General features: G+C 52.1%; 7 protein-coding genes across 7 annotated transcripts; 3 read left to right on the top strand and 4 right to left on the bottom strand.

The window, feature by feature from the left end:
- Positions 1-491: 491 nt before the first annotated feature.
- Positions 492-1,730, bottom strand: AYO21_00763 (hypothetical protein; the record flags this gene model as incomplete). Its single annotated transcript, XM_022650751.1, has 2 exons — positions 492-1,053; positions 1,108-1,730. 2 exons carry the CDS (start codon positions 1,728-1,730, stop codon positions 492-494), a joined length of 1,185 nt encoding a protein of 394 aa, XP_022516754.1.
- A 537-nt stretch (positions 1,731-2,267) lies between these two features.
- Positions 2,268-3,743, top strand: AYO21_00762 (hypothetical protein; the record flags this gene model as incomplete). The annotated part of the gene is made up of 1 exon (XM_022650750.1): positions 2,268-3,743. One exon carries the CDS (start codon positions 2,268-2,270, stop codon positions 3,741-3,743), a length of 1,476 nt encoding a protein of 491 aa, XP_022516753.1.
- Positions 3,744-4,311: 568 nt separating this feature from the next.
- Positions 4,312-5,718, bottom strand: AYO21_00761 (hypothetical protein; the record flags this gene model as incomplete). Its single annotated transcript, XM_022650749.1, has 1 exon — positions 4,312-5,718. The coding sequence occupies one exon, from the start codon at positions 5,716-5,718 to the stop codon at positions 4,312-4,314; it is 1,407 nt and encodes a 468-aa protein (XP_022516752.1).
- Positions 5,719-7,546: 1,828 nt separating this feature from the next.
- Positions 7,547-8,337, bottom strand: AYO21_00760 (hypothetical protein; the record flags this gene model as incomplete). Its single annotated transcript, XM_022650748.1, has 3 exons — positions 7,547-7,813; positions 7,873-8,201; positions 8,313-8,337. The coding sequence occupies 3 exons, from the start codon at positions 8,335-8,337 to the stop codon at positions 7,547-7,549; spliced, it is 621 nt and encodes a 206-aa protein (XP_022516751.1).
- Positions 8,338-9,159: 822 nt separating this feature from the next.
- AYO21_00759 (hypothetical protein) lies at positions 9,160-9,890 on the top strand (the record flags this gene model as incomplete). The annotated part of the gene is made up of 2 exons (XM_022650747.1): positions 9,160-9,207; positions 9,258-9,890. The coding sequence occupies 2 exons, from the start codon at positions 9,160-9,162 to the stop codon at positions 9,888-9,890; spliced, it is 681 nt and encodes a 226-aa protein (XP_022516750.1).
- A 656-nt stretch (positions 9,891-10,546) lies between these two features.
- On the top strand, positions 10,547-12,478 carry AYO21_00758 (hypothetical protein; the record flags this gene model as incomplete). Its single annotated transcript, XM_022650746.1, has 4 exons — positions 10,547-10,762; positions 10,820-10,849; positions 11,832-12,020; positions 12,050-12,478. The coding sequence occupies 4 exons, from the start codon at positions 10,547-10,549 to the stop codon at positions 12,476-12,478; spliced, it is 864 nt and encodes a 287-aa protein (XP_022516749.1).
- An 834-nt stretch (positions 12,479-13,312) lies between these two features.
- On the bottom strand, positions 13,313-17,008 carry AYO21_00757 (hypothetical protein; the record flags this gene model as incomplete). Its single annotated transcript, XM_022650745.1, has 1 exon — positions 13,313-17,008. The coding sequence occupies one exon, from the start codon at positions 17,006-17,008 to the stop codon at positions 13,313-13,315; it is 3,696 nt and encodes a 1,231-aa protein (XP_022516748.1).
- Positions 17,009-17,454: the final 446 nt, after the last annotated feature.

Below are 17,454 nucleotides of genomic sequence, written 5' to 3'. Positions count from 1 at the left end.
TGGACTGCGCAAGCTCTTTTTGCTTTGTTAAGCCGTTCAATGGAGCTTTGGTGCGCGAAGCGATTGGCGCGGGTCACAGTTGGCGGGGGCGCGACAAGCGGAGAGGGAACCGGGTTTTGCGGGGGGATCGCAGGCATGTATTGAGCTGACATTATTTCATACACCACAAAATGGTCCCATGTCCATGATACTCGTCTATCACGATAGCATATTTACCCCATAGTTGCCTTGGTGTGGATTGACTTTCCCCGTAATATATGTCCCGTCGAAATCCATGGGCTTTCTGTAAGTCCAGTGGTCGCTGTCAAAAGCAGTGTCAATCAATACCCGAATGCTACTTTGAAAGTTTCAGCGTTAAGTCGTTTCCTTCGCATGATTAACGCCTGTAGGAGACCAAAGACGCTGTATCACTGTGTATCCCCGTCGCAAAAGTGAATGCATAAGATCCAGTGCAGGGAGAGCAGATGTGATCCGAACGAGAGCCCAGCTCACTATTCAACCTTTTGTGCTGCTGCTTCCCCATTCGTCTCGAGAAGATCCCTGTGGCTCTCATCATCGTTACCACTTCCGCCATCGTCATCATCGTCGTTACCCCCTTCTTGACTCTCCGCCGCGTTGCTCTCGGTATCATCGTTTCGATCTGATATAGGTTCACCGTTCGTTTTGGCTAATCGCTCCTCTTCTTTGAGCATCCGGAGTCTTTCAGTTTCTTTGCGCATAGCCTCAAGGTTCCATGCGCCGTCACCACTATCGTCGTCGTCGTCCTCTTCGTCGTCGTCACTATCTTCGTCTTCCGAGTCTTTCCAGTTTCCACTTTCAAACATGGCGCGACCCGTAGCATCCTTCGCTTTCATGGCTTCTGCTTCGGCAGCCTTCTTGTCCATTCGTTCTTTCTTCCATTTGGCGAATGACTCTGGTGTCACGGGCGTCAGGGTACCAGTCAGTTTATGTCGTTCGGATTCGAGGAAATCCTCCAGTGTCAGTGTGTTCATCGGAGATTTGTCCATCAATGCCTTCTCGGCCCGCCGCTGTTCCTTGGTTTTTAATACAAATCTGGTATAGAAAGTTAGCAAGTCTCAGTAGAGCAGAAGATGGCAATCCTCATACCCGGGCGGCAAGCTGTGCTTGTACATGCACTTGTCCCCTCCATTGGGACAAGTCCAAAACCAGCCATATTTCCCATCTTCTACTGCTTGAATGAAGTATTTGCAGACTTTATCCGTAGTCGTCCGAGGGTTTCCATGTTTACTGAGCACCACCTTTCGTAGCTTCTCTTCATCCCAATCCTCCATGTTGTCTTTCTCTTTCTCCTCTTTCTCCTGTTCTCGGGTATCTTGATACAGATCTCTCTTGGCCACTTTCTTTACCACTTCCAGGTCATGGCTGAATTTGCATTTCTTTCCCTTGTCACAGTGGCCCTGCTTGAAAAACTGACACAGCACCGTCTTCGGGTCCACACCAAAGGGGACTTTCTGGACCTGGACGGGCTTGAAGAGTTCAGCGGCCTCGGCTTTTGCCTTTTCGGCTGCTTCCTTCTCCTTCTTTCTCTGTTCTTTTTCCGCTTCTTTTCTCTTCTCTTCAGGGGACTTGTTCGACTTTGCTTGGGCCTGTAGCTGAGCGATCTGTCTCTTTGCGGTGCCGCCCTTCTTGTTTTTCATTCCAAAAGTCTTGTCCTCGACCGAGGCCTTGGACTTTTTCGGCTGTTCGCCGCCTTTGGCCTTGGGAGGCATGTTGGCGAAGATCGGACACGGTCAAAAGGCTGTCGAAGCGTATGGCAAATTTGTTCAAGAGATTGTGGTTTTCTTCAAGGCCAAGGCTGCGCTTCCCTTAACGGTCAGATGTAGGGTCGAGTGTGAAGCGAAGTACGGGGTGGCCGACGGTCTTGAAAGGGTAGTAAATTGCCAGAAGGATGGGATGGAAGCCAAAGGGTGTGGGTTAGGCATAGAGTGCAGGCTAGATTCGTTGAAGAGGATCGGATGAGTGGGCGCTGGTGGGCTGTGGATGTTTTCAGTAGGTGGCCACCTGCGTGTTTGTGAGTGTGTGAGTGTGGGGGGACAAATCGCCGACGTCAGTGTAAAAGCGTCGCATGAGACAAATCCACAGCTTCCTGACCTGTACTCGGTAGAGCTGCAGTTGTCCGCCTTCCCTATACTGCTCGCTCTTGCTCTCCCACCTCAAATGTTCCATCACTTTTCCCAATGAGGTTCTCACTGTCCTTCCACTGTCAATAATCTCGAGCTGCGCGCCCATAGTCGCCGCCGCACATTATGGCGACCGAAGGCTCTCCTCCCTCCAGGTATCCTCCGTCAATGGGGCCTGGGGCTCGACCCGTCAATAAGCCTGGAGAATCAGAAACAAGATCGAAGTTGCTGGAAGTCATACAGGCACGGTCCAAATACCAGGTGTCTGTCGAACCGGACACGCTGTCTCTAAGCTACGAACTCAACAATACGCCACGCCTCTACCGCCTCTCATTTGACAATATGCCTCTGCATGGTCTTTCAAGATGGTGGGTATATGGTGGACCTATGAGGGCGCGGAGGGCAGGTGTCCTAGCTATCGACCTCATACGTGGCTCTGAAAACGTGGTACAGAGACCTGTCACCCAACAAGAGGCGGAAGCTCTGACATATTGGACTTCTCGGAGGCTCCTTTACGGTTCCGTGGCCACGTTTGCTTCCTCAGCCTTTGGGTTCTACCTGGCTTACAGAGGTCGCGCCAAGATGAAGTTCCCTTTCGTCTCAGCAAAGCCTTTGGAGCGGTACAACAAGTTCCCTCTTCAACAGATGCCTCTTATAACCGGTCAATTAGCCCAAACAGCCTGGCAGGTGACAAGGTATATCATCTGGATAGAGCTGTGTTTCCTGGTCGGCACCCCCGTCGTTGGAGCTTTAGGTAGTTTCAGTGCAGCCACAGGCATGGCTACCGATCCGCGGACCCAAGGGCTCATCCAGGCAATGCGAGAAAGAGGACGTGGCGACATGAATCGAACACTCTCAAATATCCCGATGGAATGGCCTCAGCAGCCTCAAGGGCAAGATGATGGCCGAGACGCACAACCCGATTCCCAGGCATATTACAGAGACATGGAAAGCGGCAGTCATCCAGACGGCTCTGTCATCGATCGCACCTTCGATGGTGACAGCAGCGGAGCGAGCGACACTGGTATGCTGGATGACTCTAGAGTAACGGCCCGCGAGAGAAAACAGCAGCAAGGATATCAAACACCCCAACCACCACGGCAGATGCAGGACAATACATCCGCCACCTCCTCAGCCGACGCCGACCCCTTCTTCTTTGACGATGCATCCCCTACCGCCGGAAACGACCCGGATATGGCGACCCCGTCATCTTACAAGCGGTCTGCAGGCGGGAGCGTCTGGGAGCGCATTCGAAGGGGCAATTCTCCTTCGTCCGCCAACTCCTCAACACCGCCATCTGACGCCGAACTTCGCCGTCAAAGACTCGAAACTGAACGAGCTCGTGAAGCCCGTGCGAATCCGATGGCAGAACGCGACTGGGAAAGCGACGAAAGCGTCCCGTCCAACAATGAGACAAGATTTGGTAGGGACGGGCGTGCCAGAGAACAAGCGCAACGGGAATTTGACGAGATGCTAGAGAGGGAAAGGAGACAGAGCGGGAGCGCCGAGTACGACAAGGGAATGGCAGCTGTAGAGTCAGGCGAGGAGAGAAGATCAGGGGAAGGGATGAGTGCATGGGAGAGAAGACGGCGGGGCGATTGAATTTGGTCCGCTCAAAGCCAAAAAAAAACATACTTTCTGGCAGGGAACATCGAAAAGTATTCCGGTTCATTATGGGCTTCAATGTTTTGTGGTTATGTACTCTGTACGATATCATGGGCATCGGGATCAAGGGAAATGTCTTCTCTTGGGGGGCGATAATCACCTCTCTTTTTGTCAGGGCCAACGACGAACCATCCTATATCATTGCATACCATACCAGATCATTGGCATATCAAGGAGATGCAGAGAAAAGTATCAAAAGCATGCATGTATGAATGAGTGTTATCGAGGTTTCTGGACACCAGATTATCTACAAAAAGTCACTTTCCCACAGTTTTTGGGGGGCGGACCACGTCAAGCTGAGCACGCTGGGTCGTGGATAGATGGCCACAGGTCTGGATTGATAATCATATATCACATATTCTACCGCAAGTGCAAGGAGGGGTAGCAGTGGTCTGGGCTAGCGTTTTGTATACACTACCCTGGCTATATACGGGACCGAGGAGGAAATCCAGAAGGTCTCACTGACTGGTCGGGTATGGACATGGCACATATATGATACAAACTTTCAGTCACTGTGCGGGTTCCTCGCTTCCCATTTCTCGTACACTTTCGATCCCTTCCTCAATCCGCCCACGGTCTCCCAGACGGTGACGAAGACGATCAGACCCGTGACGGTGCTCAGCAGCTGCACGGGGTCGAAGTGGTCGTGGTGGACCAGGGGTAGGAGGACCAGGATGACGGCGACGACGAGTCTCATGGCGACGCGGGCCGTCTTGGGCAGAATCAGCTCGCAGGAGTCTTCCACGCGAAACAGCATCGCAAGGAGCCACAGGCAGAACATGCCCACGCCCAGTCCGCCGCCTAGCAGCCAGCGCTCGCCTGAGTCGAGCTCAGCCTGCCCCGCGCTCACGGCGCAGATGTGACCGCCGACCAGGAGTGACGCGGCCAGCGGCATGTGCAGACTAAAGAAGGCGAACGCTGTGGTAACGGAGCGCCGAATCGGGTGCACACTGCTGAGACTTCCGTCGCCGTTCACGTACAGCCAATTGAGGCAGAAGGCGATGATCAGCGTCCACACGGCCTTCAACAGACCCATATTCAGTCCGATTGCGGCAGGATCGCCCACGACGATGCTGTACAGATACTCGCCGAGGATGATGATGTAAAAGGCCGCGAGTCGATCGATTTCATGGTTGATGTCCACGGCGGTGCTGTACTCAAGGTTCAGGTGTCTCTTGATCCAGGTCCCGAACGTGATGACCCATGCGACTTCGTGGTAGACGATGCCCACGACGGCAACAGCAATCTTAGCCCGCAAGCTCACGTGTTCAAAATATAGAGGGATCCAGATGAGCACGCCCACCGTGATGAATGCAGCCATGACTCTGGCTTGTGTGCGGTGCTGGAAGCTGGCGAACGAGGAGATGAGGTAGACCGCCGCTACCGTTAGGCGGGCTACCATGAAGGCGCCCACCACCGTCCTCATGGCGCCAATGTCGTCTGCAACAAGCCGGGCGTTGTTTCCGTAGAGCACCATCAGTGCCATGACCCACAGGATCACGCCACGCTGAACCAGGTCGTCGTTGTAGTACGAGTTCATGATCTCGCGCAGGTCGCTCCAGATGTGCCACGCTGGCGCAAAGATCAACAAATACTTGACCAGTTCGGCGCCAGACGGGTGTTCGGCCAGGTCCTCTGCGAAGTTCGCCACGAGCGCGACGTACAGTAGGTCGAGGAACAGCTCGAAGCGCCCAGCCTGACGCTCCTCCTCGGATTCCCGCTCTAGCCTGCCGTTGTGGAACCATTGTAGCGCTTTGGGCCGTTTGATCAGGTATCGAGATGCGACTGCTTCGTTGTCTGCTGATACGGGTCGAGGTTCAATTGAAGGAGGAGAAGGAGATGAGAACGGGTCTGCCGCCCTCGTTGAAGGCGATGGCGGCTTCTCCCCAAGATCGGCATTGGAATCTGGCATGTTACTAGGTTGGAGGTCCTCGTAAAGAGAAGGGCGACCTTTTGATTCTAGGGAACTAACAAGCCGCGACTGAGAGCCCAATCGACGTGAGTGTGTGACATGTTTTGGTTTGTCGCGCGAAAATGGTACCGGAATGGGAAGTTGGAGGAATTGCTGTGCTCGAAGTATTTAAAGAATTGGTTCGTGTTTGTGCTGTAGATCAGTGGCTGGTCCAACTGCGCCCAACAAGCCCAGCAAGCCTCAATTGTACGTAAAACTCACAAAGTCTAAACCAAGCCAATCGTGCAGAGAGGCCAATAAAGTGATGGGAATTTCTCCATCTCAGCCCTGAAATGTCCCTTTTTAGGCAGGAAGGAATATTGCTTCTGCATATAAGAGTTGGTGCTTGTTTTTCTTCGCCCGACCTTGCTTAAAGCTGTGCTTCTGCCTCTGCTTCTTCAGTCAACTGTTGTCTTCATCTTCCCACCCAGCGATAAGGCAACGGGAGCGGAATGGAACAGGTTCATGGATCGCCTATCGGGGAAACATGCTGGTTTTGCCAGACGGTCGAAGCCTTGCATTTGTATTCGATATGGTGATTACAACCAACGAACGGGTAACTGAGATGGCGCTTCCCCGTCATTGGGTTCTTGGGGTCGACAGGTTTTGCACGCCTAGTCCTTCCTATCGTCTGCACTCATTGTCGGCTTGGAGGAGCTGAGGTCAAGGAAAAGCAGTCCTGGCAGTTACAGTGGAACAGACTGTTGTGTTGTGCACTTGGGACAATTACCTGACCACCTGGTGGTGATTGTTACTGGCACCTCTATCACTCGAGGACAGAGAGAGAGAGAGAGACGGAAAAGTATTATTCCGTCCCATCACCATATTGCACGTGCTATCAGCTGGTGCCGATTGCGGCATCGTTATGTAAGCACCAAAAGGCCAGCACCAAAAGGCCAGACCGCCAGCAAAACTCACACTACCTACAAGTAGGTATTGACGACAGTGATGGTGATAGTCGTCTTGGTTGGTGTCGACTAAGGATGCACTGGCGAGGTAACTTACGCTGTCTGACTCATCAACCCGCCTTGCCGCCTGCTTATAACTGAAGCGCTGTGTTGGTATTGGATACCTTCACCGCACTCCCTATCCCGTGGCTCGGGCATGTCTGCACCTCGGAAGCCCAGGTTGCCTGAAAAGAGATGCGGTGTGCCATGTGTCAATGTATTATTCTTTCTGGTGTGGCAGCTGTACCTTTCAACATGCACGAGTGCTCATTCCTAAAACCTTTGTGGCGCTTCAGCGACTCATCTTACGTGGGACTATGTAGGGGATCTCAATCAATTCTTTCGAGATAGACGGGTTTAGTGGCATGATTGATTGAATGATTATTGAGGAGCACTCCTTTCCATTCGTTGCCGTCTCTCCCAGAACCCATCTCCCCATGACAGTTCCTTCCCCGAAATTCCTGGGGTACCACTGCAACTGGACAAAAGAAAGTGTTATAATATTGTCGCGCCGATAGAACAGCAGAGCCCCTTAGCTTTCGTTGCCTAATAGTAGAGCCGCGCTCCAGCCTTGGTGTCGAGGTAGGAAAGACGCAAGTGGCCAAGATACTCTAAGAGGATGTGGTGACAATACAAGAACGCTCGCTCATATATTGACGGGTCGGGTGAGAAGGAAGAGGTAAACCTGATGGTGGAATTTTCGTAGAGTTGGATGTATGCAGCATTGACTCGAGGACCTGGCATTAACGAGCAAGAATGGCTGGGTCTGAACTCCATTCTGATCGGCTTGCTTCGACGCCGTGCATGGAGGTACCGTACCGTCTGATGTCCCAACGTGCGACTCATGCCGCCTCCTTGCCCTTGCCCTTGCCTTTAGCGTCACCTTCGGCCTCATCATCTTCGAGATCGGGCATCTCGTCGTCATCATCATCCTCCTCTTCGTTGTCGTCGCCACCCTCAGCACCTGCTCCTTCTGCTCCCAAGCCAGCGCCCCCGCCGAGTTTGGAGAAGTCAATACCACCAAAGCCACCGTCTTCTCCGAGACCTCCACCAAACTGGTTCATGTAGTCATCCTCGGGTGCTTCGTTCTGTTCGTCCTCATCGACCCACTAAACGGAGACAGATCAGTAAACGGCCAGGTCAAGGACTCAGAGCGTTCGGGGCGTACCTTGTCAAAGTCTGTGCGCAGATAGTGTACTTTTGCGGGGTCCTTGAGCAGGCGTGGCCAATACTCCTCCTTGAGTTCCTTCTTCCTAAGAATCATCTGGATGTTGGCACCAGTGTGATGCGTCTTGGAGTTCTCCACGTCAATCTCGGAGAAAAACTCCATTTCAAGGTGGTATGTGGTCTTCTTGCTCTCTGACGTGCCAGTGAAGGTGAGCCCGGTGGGCTTAAGATCGAGTTTGAGAGATTTGGGGGGGACATCAGGCACGCTGATTGTTAGGTAGATGTAGTTCTTTTCTGGCTCCGTAGCGGATGAGCGCTGCGCCCATAGGACTGTCGACAATCCAAGTCAGTATTCTGATCAGCTCCAAGTCAAGGATTTATTTCTGAGCGTAAGGGCATATTGCTGTTATGCCGAGATCTTTGCGGTAGAGGTTGATTTACCTTCTGGAGTAACCTGGCTAGACATAGTTGAGGTAGGCGAATTAGAGGGGTTTCTGTACGAAGGGATGGAAACGTGTTGGTGAAGAACGGGAGGAAGAGTGTCGTCAAGATGTAGACGTGAAACCGGATTGTGAGAAGAATGGGAGATTGAAAAGTCTGCTTGCTGCCTTGCTTTGACTCAAGTCTGCTGCGAGAGGTTCAACTATTTGTGTGTGGGCGATCAGTCTAAGGTGAAAGGGACGAGGCTGTTCGAAGTGCAACGAATAACATCGAAAGCGCCCCCGGGGACTGCTGGGCTGCGCACTCAGTGCCTGTTCCGCCGCCCACTCAGCTCTTCAGGTACCGTAGCCGCACAACTGGTACGAGGTACATAGTGACTGCCTTCGTACGTTTTGTGCTCTACCCCCCACTTTCGCCTCCCCCTCGACGTAGGCACCCGTGGGCCGTGACATCTTCCAAGCGCTTCATCCTCCAAAGGTCACCCTTCCAGCCAAGTAACGGAGTGTGTCTGACTGGGCCTACCCACCACTGTCAACCTTCCTCCACTGACACTTGCAGGTGACGAAGTATTCGCTACAAACTGCTCTTGTTGATCTCCGTTCATCAGCCCTACAACTTACTTTGGACAGCAACCAGACGCTCCGCTTCTCTCGCTCTATTCCCTATCCGCATGATTGAGTCCTACCGCAGACATCCACCCTCCATTTTCACTTCAAGCCTGCCGCTGGCGGCATCTGGCCCAATCCCCAGCATGGCCCTGTAGTTCACCACAAGAAGCTCCTATCGCTCGAGCACAGATAGCCAGGCCACTGAGTAAATACAGTACTACTTCCAAAACATCGTCACAATGCAATCGTTCAAGGCAGTCTTCTTCAAGCCGGATCCCCAGGAACAAGTTCGTCTTGAATCCCTTACAAGATTGGTAACAGGCTAACCCTACCTCAGAAACGAAAATGCGACAGTATCATCCGGAAAAACGTGCGTGCCTTGGACCGGGATATCACCAACCTCAAAGTCACAGAACAGAAGACGAGGACTCTTATACTGAATGCTGCGAAGCGTGGACAAAAAAACCCTTCGCAGGCGAAACAAGGCGCCGACGAAGCACGAATCTTTGCCAGAGAGTTGATCAAGGTACGGAAGCAATCGGCAAGGCTGCATACCAGTAAAGCACAACTGCAAAGCGTGCAAATGCAAGTGAACGAGGCATTTTCGGTCCGGAAGATCGAAGGCAGTTTAAAAGCGAGCACTCGCATAATGAAAGATGTGAATACATTGATCAGGTTACCGGAGTTGACCGGCACCATGCAAGAGCTGAGCCAGGAGTTAATGAAGGCCGGCATCATTGAAGAGATGGTCGGCGATGCTCTACCCAACGATGAGCTACTGGAGGGGGAGGACGAAGAAGCAGAGACAGAAGTTGACAAGGTACTAGGTGAGGTGTTGAAGGGAAAGTTGAGCACACCAGAACAGCAAGTACCGCAACTCCCGGTAGAAGCAGAGGAGGAAGAACCGGAGGAGGACAGAGAGGCAGAGTTGGAGCAGATGCGAGGGAGACTCGAGGCCTTGAAGAGCTGACCTGGCCGATGATCCTCTGCAGCTTCAAAGTTATACTGCTATGTTTCGAGACGATGGCACATGAATGGCGTTGTTTGGGGTCAGGTACCGAGTAGAGTATTCCAACATTATCGGCGTCGACGAAAGCTGTCTACTTGTAAACCCGCGGGCCTGAGACACAGGGCGCATTGATGGGCGCAAGCATCTCTATGACTATGTCACGTGACACCGATACACGACATTGCCTAATCAGGACTAGCATTTGCTTGGCTGCATCCGACTCTCTCCTTGTGCCTGCCTGTTGCTCTGCTTGCGTCTCACCTTAACTTTAGCCGCATTCATCATTTTGGCATGACTCCCCTTCATTCTCCTTCTGTCTCGCCTTCTCCTTCACCATCGTCGCTGCTATCAGTCCATATCACCACCATCCAGGCGCATCTTTAATTTTCGCCGCGCGCGTCTTCCTCGTCATATTTCCTTGTCATACTTCTATCTCTCCTTCAAACTCTTCAAATCTCGCCGCAGACGGACAGACCTCAACGATTAGTGGTCAATTTGTCCCGCAAGTGAACCCAACTTGACAGCTTTCGCTTGACGCCTACAAAAGCGCGCACCGTCCACTCCTTCCGCCTTTGCACTCTACACCCTTCCAAATCACCTCCTTCTATTCATTCAAGATGTCTGGCAGGCTAGATCAATCTCTCGACTCCATTATTGATAGCCAGAAGAAGGCGAAGCGCGAAGTTCGCCGACGCAAGGCTTCAAAGTCCAGTGGCCCAACTGCTCCGGTCGGTGGTGTCAAAAAGGCGACGAAACCGGCAAAGTCTGCTATCAAGCCATCTGCCGGCGCTGCATCTCAATCCCGCCCAAGTAAGATCGTTGTCAGTGGATTGGTACGTTCTGCCTTGACTGCCTCATGACGTCTGGCGCTCTGCTGACCTTTTCTACAGCCATTCGACGTCAACGAAGCCCAGATCAAGGTATGTTGATAAAGAGGCTTTCGACCTTGGATTCCATCGCCGCTTGCCACCGCCTGTTATTCTTTGGCTCTTTATGCGAACCGTGTCCGATAAGAGGAAGTCGAATGTTGCGAGAAAGATGCGGGAAGATGTCAAGACGAGAGAGATCATACTCAAGGACAGTATCGCCACGCTGAAATGCTGGCTGTATCCGGGGCAGGCAACAATCTCATCACCTTTGGCTCGCATTTTTTCTGCGAAGCAATCGGGTGAAAATTGCTGTTCGCTATGGTCTTGCAGGTTCTCGCCGGCTAGCCACCGTGTGAGATACCAATGCAGATCTGCCCAGAGGAGTTCTCAATATGCTGAGATGCTTTGGGACCCTCTCACCTTGTTCGTCTGGGGCATCAGCGAGGTTGCACCCAATCATTCCAAAAGCAGAGCAGAGCAGCGCAGCACAGTACGATCTATCGCGTTTAACCATTGTCCCCCGGGTTTCTGGTTCATCCTGTACCCGACAACGTTGCACGAACACACATTCACCGATGTTAAGGGCCGGGACCTCGCACGGGGCAGTCTTGTTCTCTATCCCTGCATTGAGACATTTGAACGAGGATCCTGTCGCCCTGCATTGCCTCCCACCCAAATCCCAACAACGATCCTCAATCCTGCAGGCATATCGTCTGGTGGAAAGTTGGATACGTTATTATCGTCACCCCGAAGCGTTTCCAACAGTTGGTGTCAGAATGCATACCCATTTCTACCACCCGTTTACCTGGACGACTTCCTTGGATGCCGACGGTGATACACGATTCGACTGCTGGTCTGCTGCTGCTTTTGATACTTTGGCACTCGCTGGTGCTCCAGCGCAAGGATATGCACCTGGACTATACTCTACTGTGGAAACATCTCTTGCTGCATTCTTACCTGGGGACGAACGATGCGGAAGAAATGCTATTCCCACTTCTCTCCAGCAGTTTACTGATCACACGCGGACGAACAGGAATACTTCGGCAAGTCCGTAGGCAACGTCAAAAAGGTCTCCTTGCAGTACAATCAGAATGGTCAGAGCCGTGGCATTGCCGACATCATCTTTTCGAGGCCCGACTCTGCCGCCAAAGCGGCCAAAGACCTCAACGGAATGCTGGTGGACAAGCGACCAATGAAGGCAAGCACGGCCATCATCCACACCGTACATGGACCTCTCCTGACCTCGACTAGATTGAAGTTGTGATGGACGCTAGCAGTGTTCCGGAGCCGGCTCGTGCCAAGTCACTCGCGGAACGTGTAGCGTACGCAAACCCATCGAAACGCTCGGGAAAGTCAGAGCCACTGACAAAGACCAGCGCCAACCCCAAAGCTCAACCGAAGTCCGCCACAGCAACAAAGGTGACCGGAAAGGACGGCGTCAAGGGCAGATCGGCTGGCAAACCCGGGAAGCCCAAACGCGGACGCAACCCTAGAGCCAAACCCAAGACTGCTGAAGAACTCGACGCCGAGATGACCGACTACTGGGGCGGTAACAACCCCTCGGCAGTGGGCACGACTACCGAACCTGCGGCCACTAATGGTACTGCTCCCGCAGCCAGTGCCGGCGATGACATGGGCATGGAAGAGATTTCAGTGAGCGACATCGATTTAATCTGCTGAACCCGTCCAGGACTGACACCCGTATCAGTGAATGCCCGTAATTGGATATCGTGAAGGAGGACAGAATCCCAGGAGGAGAATCCGCGCCCACACCTGCACAACCCCATACGACCGTCAACTTCCCTGCTTTCTCTTTTCACCGCACGACTGTACTGAATAGCCATCTAACATTTTTGGCCACTCTACACCATTCATTCAACAAACTACTCGATTCACAAACACTGTGTTGCTATCTTTGCAAGGGAAGTAGGGGTTTATGGCGCGGCGTGGTACGTTCAGGATGGTCGGTAGGAATCGACAGCGATGGCTGTGTTTCGGCACTGGAGAGTATCAGATTGACATGGGATCGAGAGGCATCAGTGATAATAGATAGTGCACCGGACCATTAGCTCGATAATGCAGCAGGCAGAATCCTGATCAGAAATATGTTTGCAAATACGGGCTCGAATGCTCAAGGATCACGTCCTCTTGTTAGGTGGTTGTTGGAAAATCATCAGCATTCTTTGCTATGTATTATGTTTCACACCTTTTCTCCTTTTTTTTGGTGGTCATGATCAGTCGTAATTTTCGCCGTCAGCTCCAATGAACCCTGCACCGTTGTTGTCGTTGAAGTTGTTTCTGTTTGCTAACCCACCGCTTTTCCTTGACTCCCTGAAAGTATCCAATAAGATAAGTACCTGGTTTCGCCAACTTGCCGGATTCGTTCGGCCCGCGCTGTAATTAATATTCTTGAAAAGAATCTTTTGAAAAGAAAGAGACGGAAAGAAAAGAGAGAGAGAAAAGGGGTCAGCCAGCGCGTGCGAGTTTCGAGGTCGGGCTGGCCAATCGTTGGTTTCAGATGAGTTCGAAGTCGTCGTCGTCCTCCTCCTCCTCTTCCATATGGTGGTGGTTGTCGTCCCTCTCGATTAAGACGACTGAGTTGGAACTCGAACCTGAGGCGTTGTTGTGGTTGTGGTTGTGATTGTGGTCGTGATGAGGATGGGAAAGGGGATAGGGACCAGGACGACGGACGTGGTGGAATGCGTGAGAGTGGGGATTGAGACGAGGACGTTCGTGATATGGGTGGTGAAGAAGAGGGGAGACTCGCTCCCTCTCCGTGTCGGTGGCCTGGTTGTAGGTCGGCAGATCTGGGAGGACGAATCCGTGCGGGAAGTTTTGTACTTTGGCCTTCCCTTTTCCACTGTCCTTGAGCCCGTCCACGTCTTTGTCCTCGTCCTCGTCCTCGTCTATCGATATTGCTCTTGCCCTTGGGATTGTCTCAAAGTCCGAGCTGCCGTCATCGGTCTGACATTCATCGTTGCCGACAGTTTCTGCACGACGACGCGATTGACCTCCATCTCTGGCCGTGTCCTTGTTAGTGCTCGCAGAGATGTCGGGTCGCGGGATCAGTCCTTCTGCTCGCTCGCCCTCCCAGTTGTCATCGCCAACAAATGAGTCTCCATCATCGAATGCGTCATCATTATCATCATGAGCGTCGTCCTCGTCGTTGTCGAGTTCGTCAAAGCTCAGCATATCCGTGTCACTCGCAATGTCCGTCCCGACGGCAACTTTGCCAATACCAGAGACATTGCGGTCCACGACTTCAAGATCATCCAGATCCGTAAGCGCCATTTCTCTGCTGACCGTGATGGTGCCGACACTCGACACGCTCTTCACCGTCCGAGTGCCGTCCGTGGCGAGTTTACTGGCCTTGCCGACCGTGCTTATTGCTTGGGAACTCGTGATCTCTTCGATTTCGCTGCCCGCCTCAGTGTCCGCTTGATCGAATCCTCGCTTGATCCGTCCCGGTCCAAAACTCTGGATGCTTGTTTGGAGAGGATCGAGATTCGGCACGGGTACTTCCTCAAACACCCCTCCTGTTCCGTCGTCATTGCCATCAGGGTCCCAGAGTGGCAGATAGCGGAATTCATTGGCGTTGAGGCAAAGAAGGTTGTCAAAGAGGTCCGTAGGTAACAAGCCAGTCTGGTGGAAGAGATGCGGTGGATGAAGATTCCTTGAACAGATTGTTTCAATCGCCCTGCTGACCTCATTAAGTAAGGCTCCTGGATCGATGGGGTAGGAATAGTTGCGAGGTAACGGCATGGTGGCTTCATTGTCAGTGTTGCTATTGGAGAAGGATTGTTTGACGCGATTGCCGGTTCGAGGAGTAGACATGGCAGGCTGATTATGATGCATTTGTCCCGTGTCTCCAGTTATATTCAATCCTTCATACTCGCCGGCCGTACTGTCGAAAAATATGTTTGAAGATGAGGAAGACGTAGTTGCGGCTGTTACTAGCGCCGCCGGGGCTGAATAATTTTCGGACACGGCAACCTGCTCGTATTGAGATCCGGTAACGCCGCTGGTGCCTTCATGGTTTAGTGGTGTTTGCCTCGGATGTTGAGACATACCCTCCAGTATCCGGCAGGCGTTGTAGGCTATGTTGTTATTGGTCTGTTGTAAGGAACTTCCTGTACTTATCGACTTGGGTCTCAGTGCGAAAACAGGATGCTCAGTGGCAGGTGCAGATATGGTTGGTCCTGGCGGTGTTGAAGCAGTCATCCATGAAGGATTGACGGGCGCTTGTTCATTTGGGAGGAATATCGGGTTTTCAATATTCCATGGATTGTGGCTAGGGTCGTCGAACTCGATAGTCTTCCGACGCTTGGGAGAGCGTGTCCCACGAATGATCTCTTGACTGCAAAACATTTGGTTGACGACCATGATCTTGCGGTTGAGGGTGGACCGCGGAACTCGCACAATGCCATTAAGAGGATCGATCTTATAGAGCCCTTTAAGGGCTTTGAGGTGCTCCGTGTCATTTTTCCAGCCAATCGTGCCGCTGCTGGACGTGTTGTGCATGCCCTCCACGAATTGAGTGTGCTCCAATGCGAACCAGAATGTCTTCGTGAAATGTCTCATTGGTGGATGCAAAGACCGATAGATTGTGCCGTAATCCTCAACAGAAGCCGATCGAAATGGGAGTGTTGACTTTGGATCCGACTCCAGGTTGCTAAGATCTCCTTGATCCTGACATAGAACGTAATAGATTCTGGACCTGATATAGTCCTTGACGGTGCTCTTGGCTGATTTCAGCGCTTCAACTGCACGCGGAGTCTGTCCCACAGCATTGTCAAGCATAGTATAGGTCGCGCTCTCATGAAGAAAGTCCATGTCTTGACACAGACCGTAAAACATGCCACGGATTCGCGAGACGAAAGATGAAGCAGCGTGGTCAATTCGATTGCGTTCATCATCGTCCAGAAGCTCCAGCTTTCGACCGTGTACGCTTTGGCTGCGGAGGGTCAAAATCTCGGGATTGAACTCGCCACAAGCTTCAATAAGCGCTCTTTCGCCGACAAGGATGGAGAACGCATCTTTAATGAGGTCCGGGGACTCAATGCCCATTGCAATACGATATGCCACTTCCGGGTTGTTTTGTATGAAGTTGCTGTTACTCCCTGTATACAGCCAAGTCATGATCCACCCTGAAATCCGCTCATGACTAGCACAGCCAAGGTAGCGAGCAACAGCGAAGAAGGTCCAGACTTTTGGGGCAGAGTCCAGCTTCGGATCGTTCCCTTGGATGGCTTGGAGCACTCGTTCAATCGCAGACCAATGCCGCAGCAAAGAATATTCTGGAGCAATTTGGGGTGCCGAGACTGTAGATGCAGGTTTGTCACCCGAGGATTGACTCTTCGATCTTGTCTTGGTCGTGTTGGAAGCACTAGGAGGGGTAGGGCCTGTAGTTTCAGTGTTCTGAGAAGAAGCCACCGGATTTACCAACGCGTTGACATAAGGCTGAACACCAAATTCGTCGTGGCCGAGTACAGCAAGAGGAGACAGATCGTATTTGTCCAACGCCAGGTGCCAGGTGAGCACACCGCGCGTACAGGTCAGATCAGTTATGAGTACGACAGCCTCGTCATCTTCTTTGGGTGGGCGTAGGTCGATGTAGTACTTGAACTTTCCCCCGTGTGCAGCCTCAGCAGTATTCAAGACTCCGAGCTTCCTCAGCCTTCTCTCAGCACGGAATGACTTGGTGGGATTCAAGAGATCTCTTTCTGTAAACCTGGACCCGTCACCCATGAGCCGAAGGTTCGTGCTTTGAACGATATGGACTCGATCGAAATGGTGCTTGATATAGTCATAGTCCTTGTCGCTTTGCTCTGGCATTTGTGGGGGATAGCCGAAATAGATGGCTGTGTCACCCGAATTGTCGTTAAGGGGTGTGAACTCATTGTTGAGACTCAAGACAAGGCCCACTGATGGTTCACACCATGACCGCAACCGACGGTGACCTGAGCCCAGTAGGGCATCTGATCGTTTCCTTGCCTGGGCCTGATCTTGAAGAGATAGTTCGATAGCTCGGTCAAAATCCCGGTCCTCACGGTTCTTCGCAAGTGCTACTGGTGGGTTGTCAAAGGTCACGGCAGCAGGGGTGTCTTGAGAGACAGGTTGGGGCGAGGATGTGGGAGAAGTTTCTTGCCCATTCCCATAAGTAACATCGTTTCCAGAAATCGGTAGTGCCCTGAATGTAGAGAAAGCCATTATTTCTGGGGTCAAAGTGGCATGCCTGAAAATTCGTCGTGACGCGCAGGCTCAGAGGCGGTTGCGAGAATTTGTATTAGGAGTTGTAGAATGGTAGATGCTTTCGAGGTCATTCACAAGGCTGTGATATATTGTTCATCTGTCGACCACGTCCTGCAGATGTCTTGATTCAGATTTTCGGTCAGATACTAACAACGTCCGTGCAAGGTTGGGGTGAAGAAGGGCTGGAACGCGATGAGTTGGTCGTACAGGGGTTCGTCATGCAGCTGTCGTAAGCCTTGTATACCTCGAGACGAGAGTTGCCAGGAGCAGAAAGATGTGCTATACAGGGAAGGGGAAGAAGAGGCAGAAGAAGAAGGTTGGACAAAGAAAAAAGAGGCTGTAGAGGGGTAAAGGGAAAGAAACAATGTGCATTTGACTCGCTGGTGTCTGCCTGGTGAGCCATT

The sequence above is a fragment of the Fonsecaea monophora genome, assembly GCF_001642475.1.
Source record: "Fonsecaea monophora strain CBS 269.37 chromosome Unknown Scaff3, whole genome shotgun sequence".
Lineage (NCBI taxonomy): Eukaryota > Fungi > Ascomycota > Eurotiomycetes > Chaetothyriales > Herpotrichiellaceae > Fonsecaea > Fonsecaea monophora.
The sequence above is the reverse complement of the archived record's forward strand: the minus strand, read 5'-3'. Positions and strand labels throughout refer to the sequence as shown.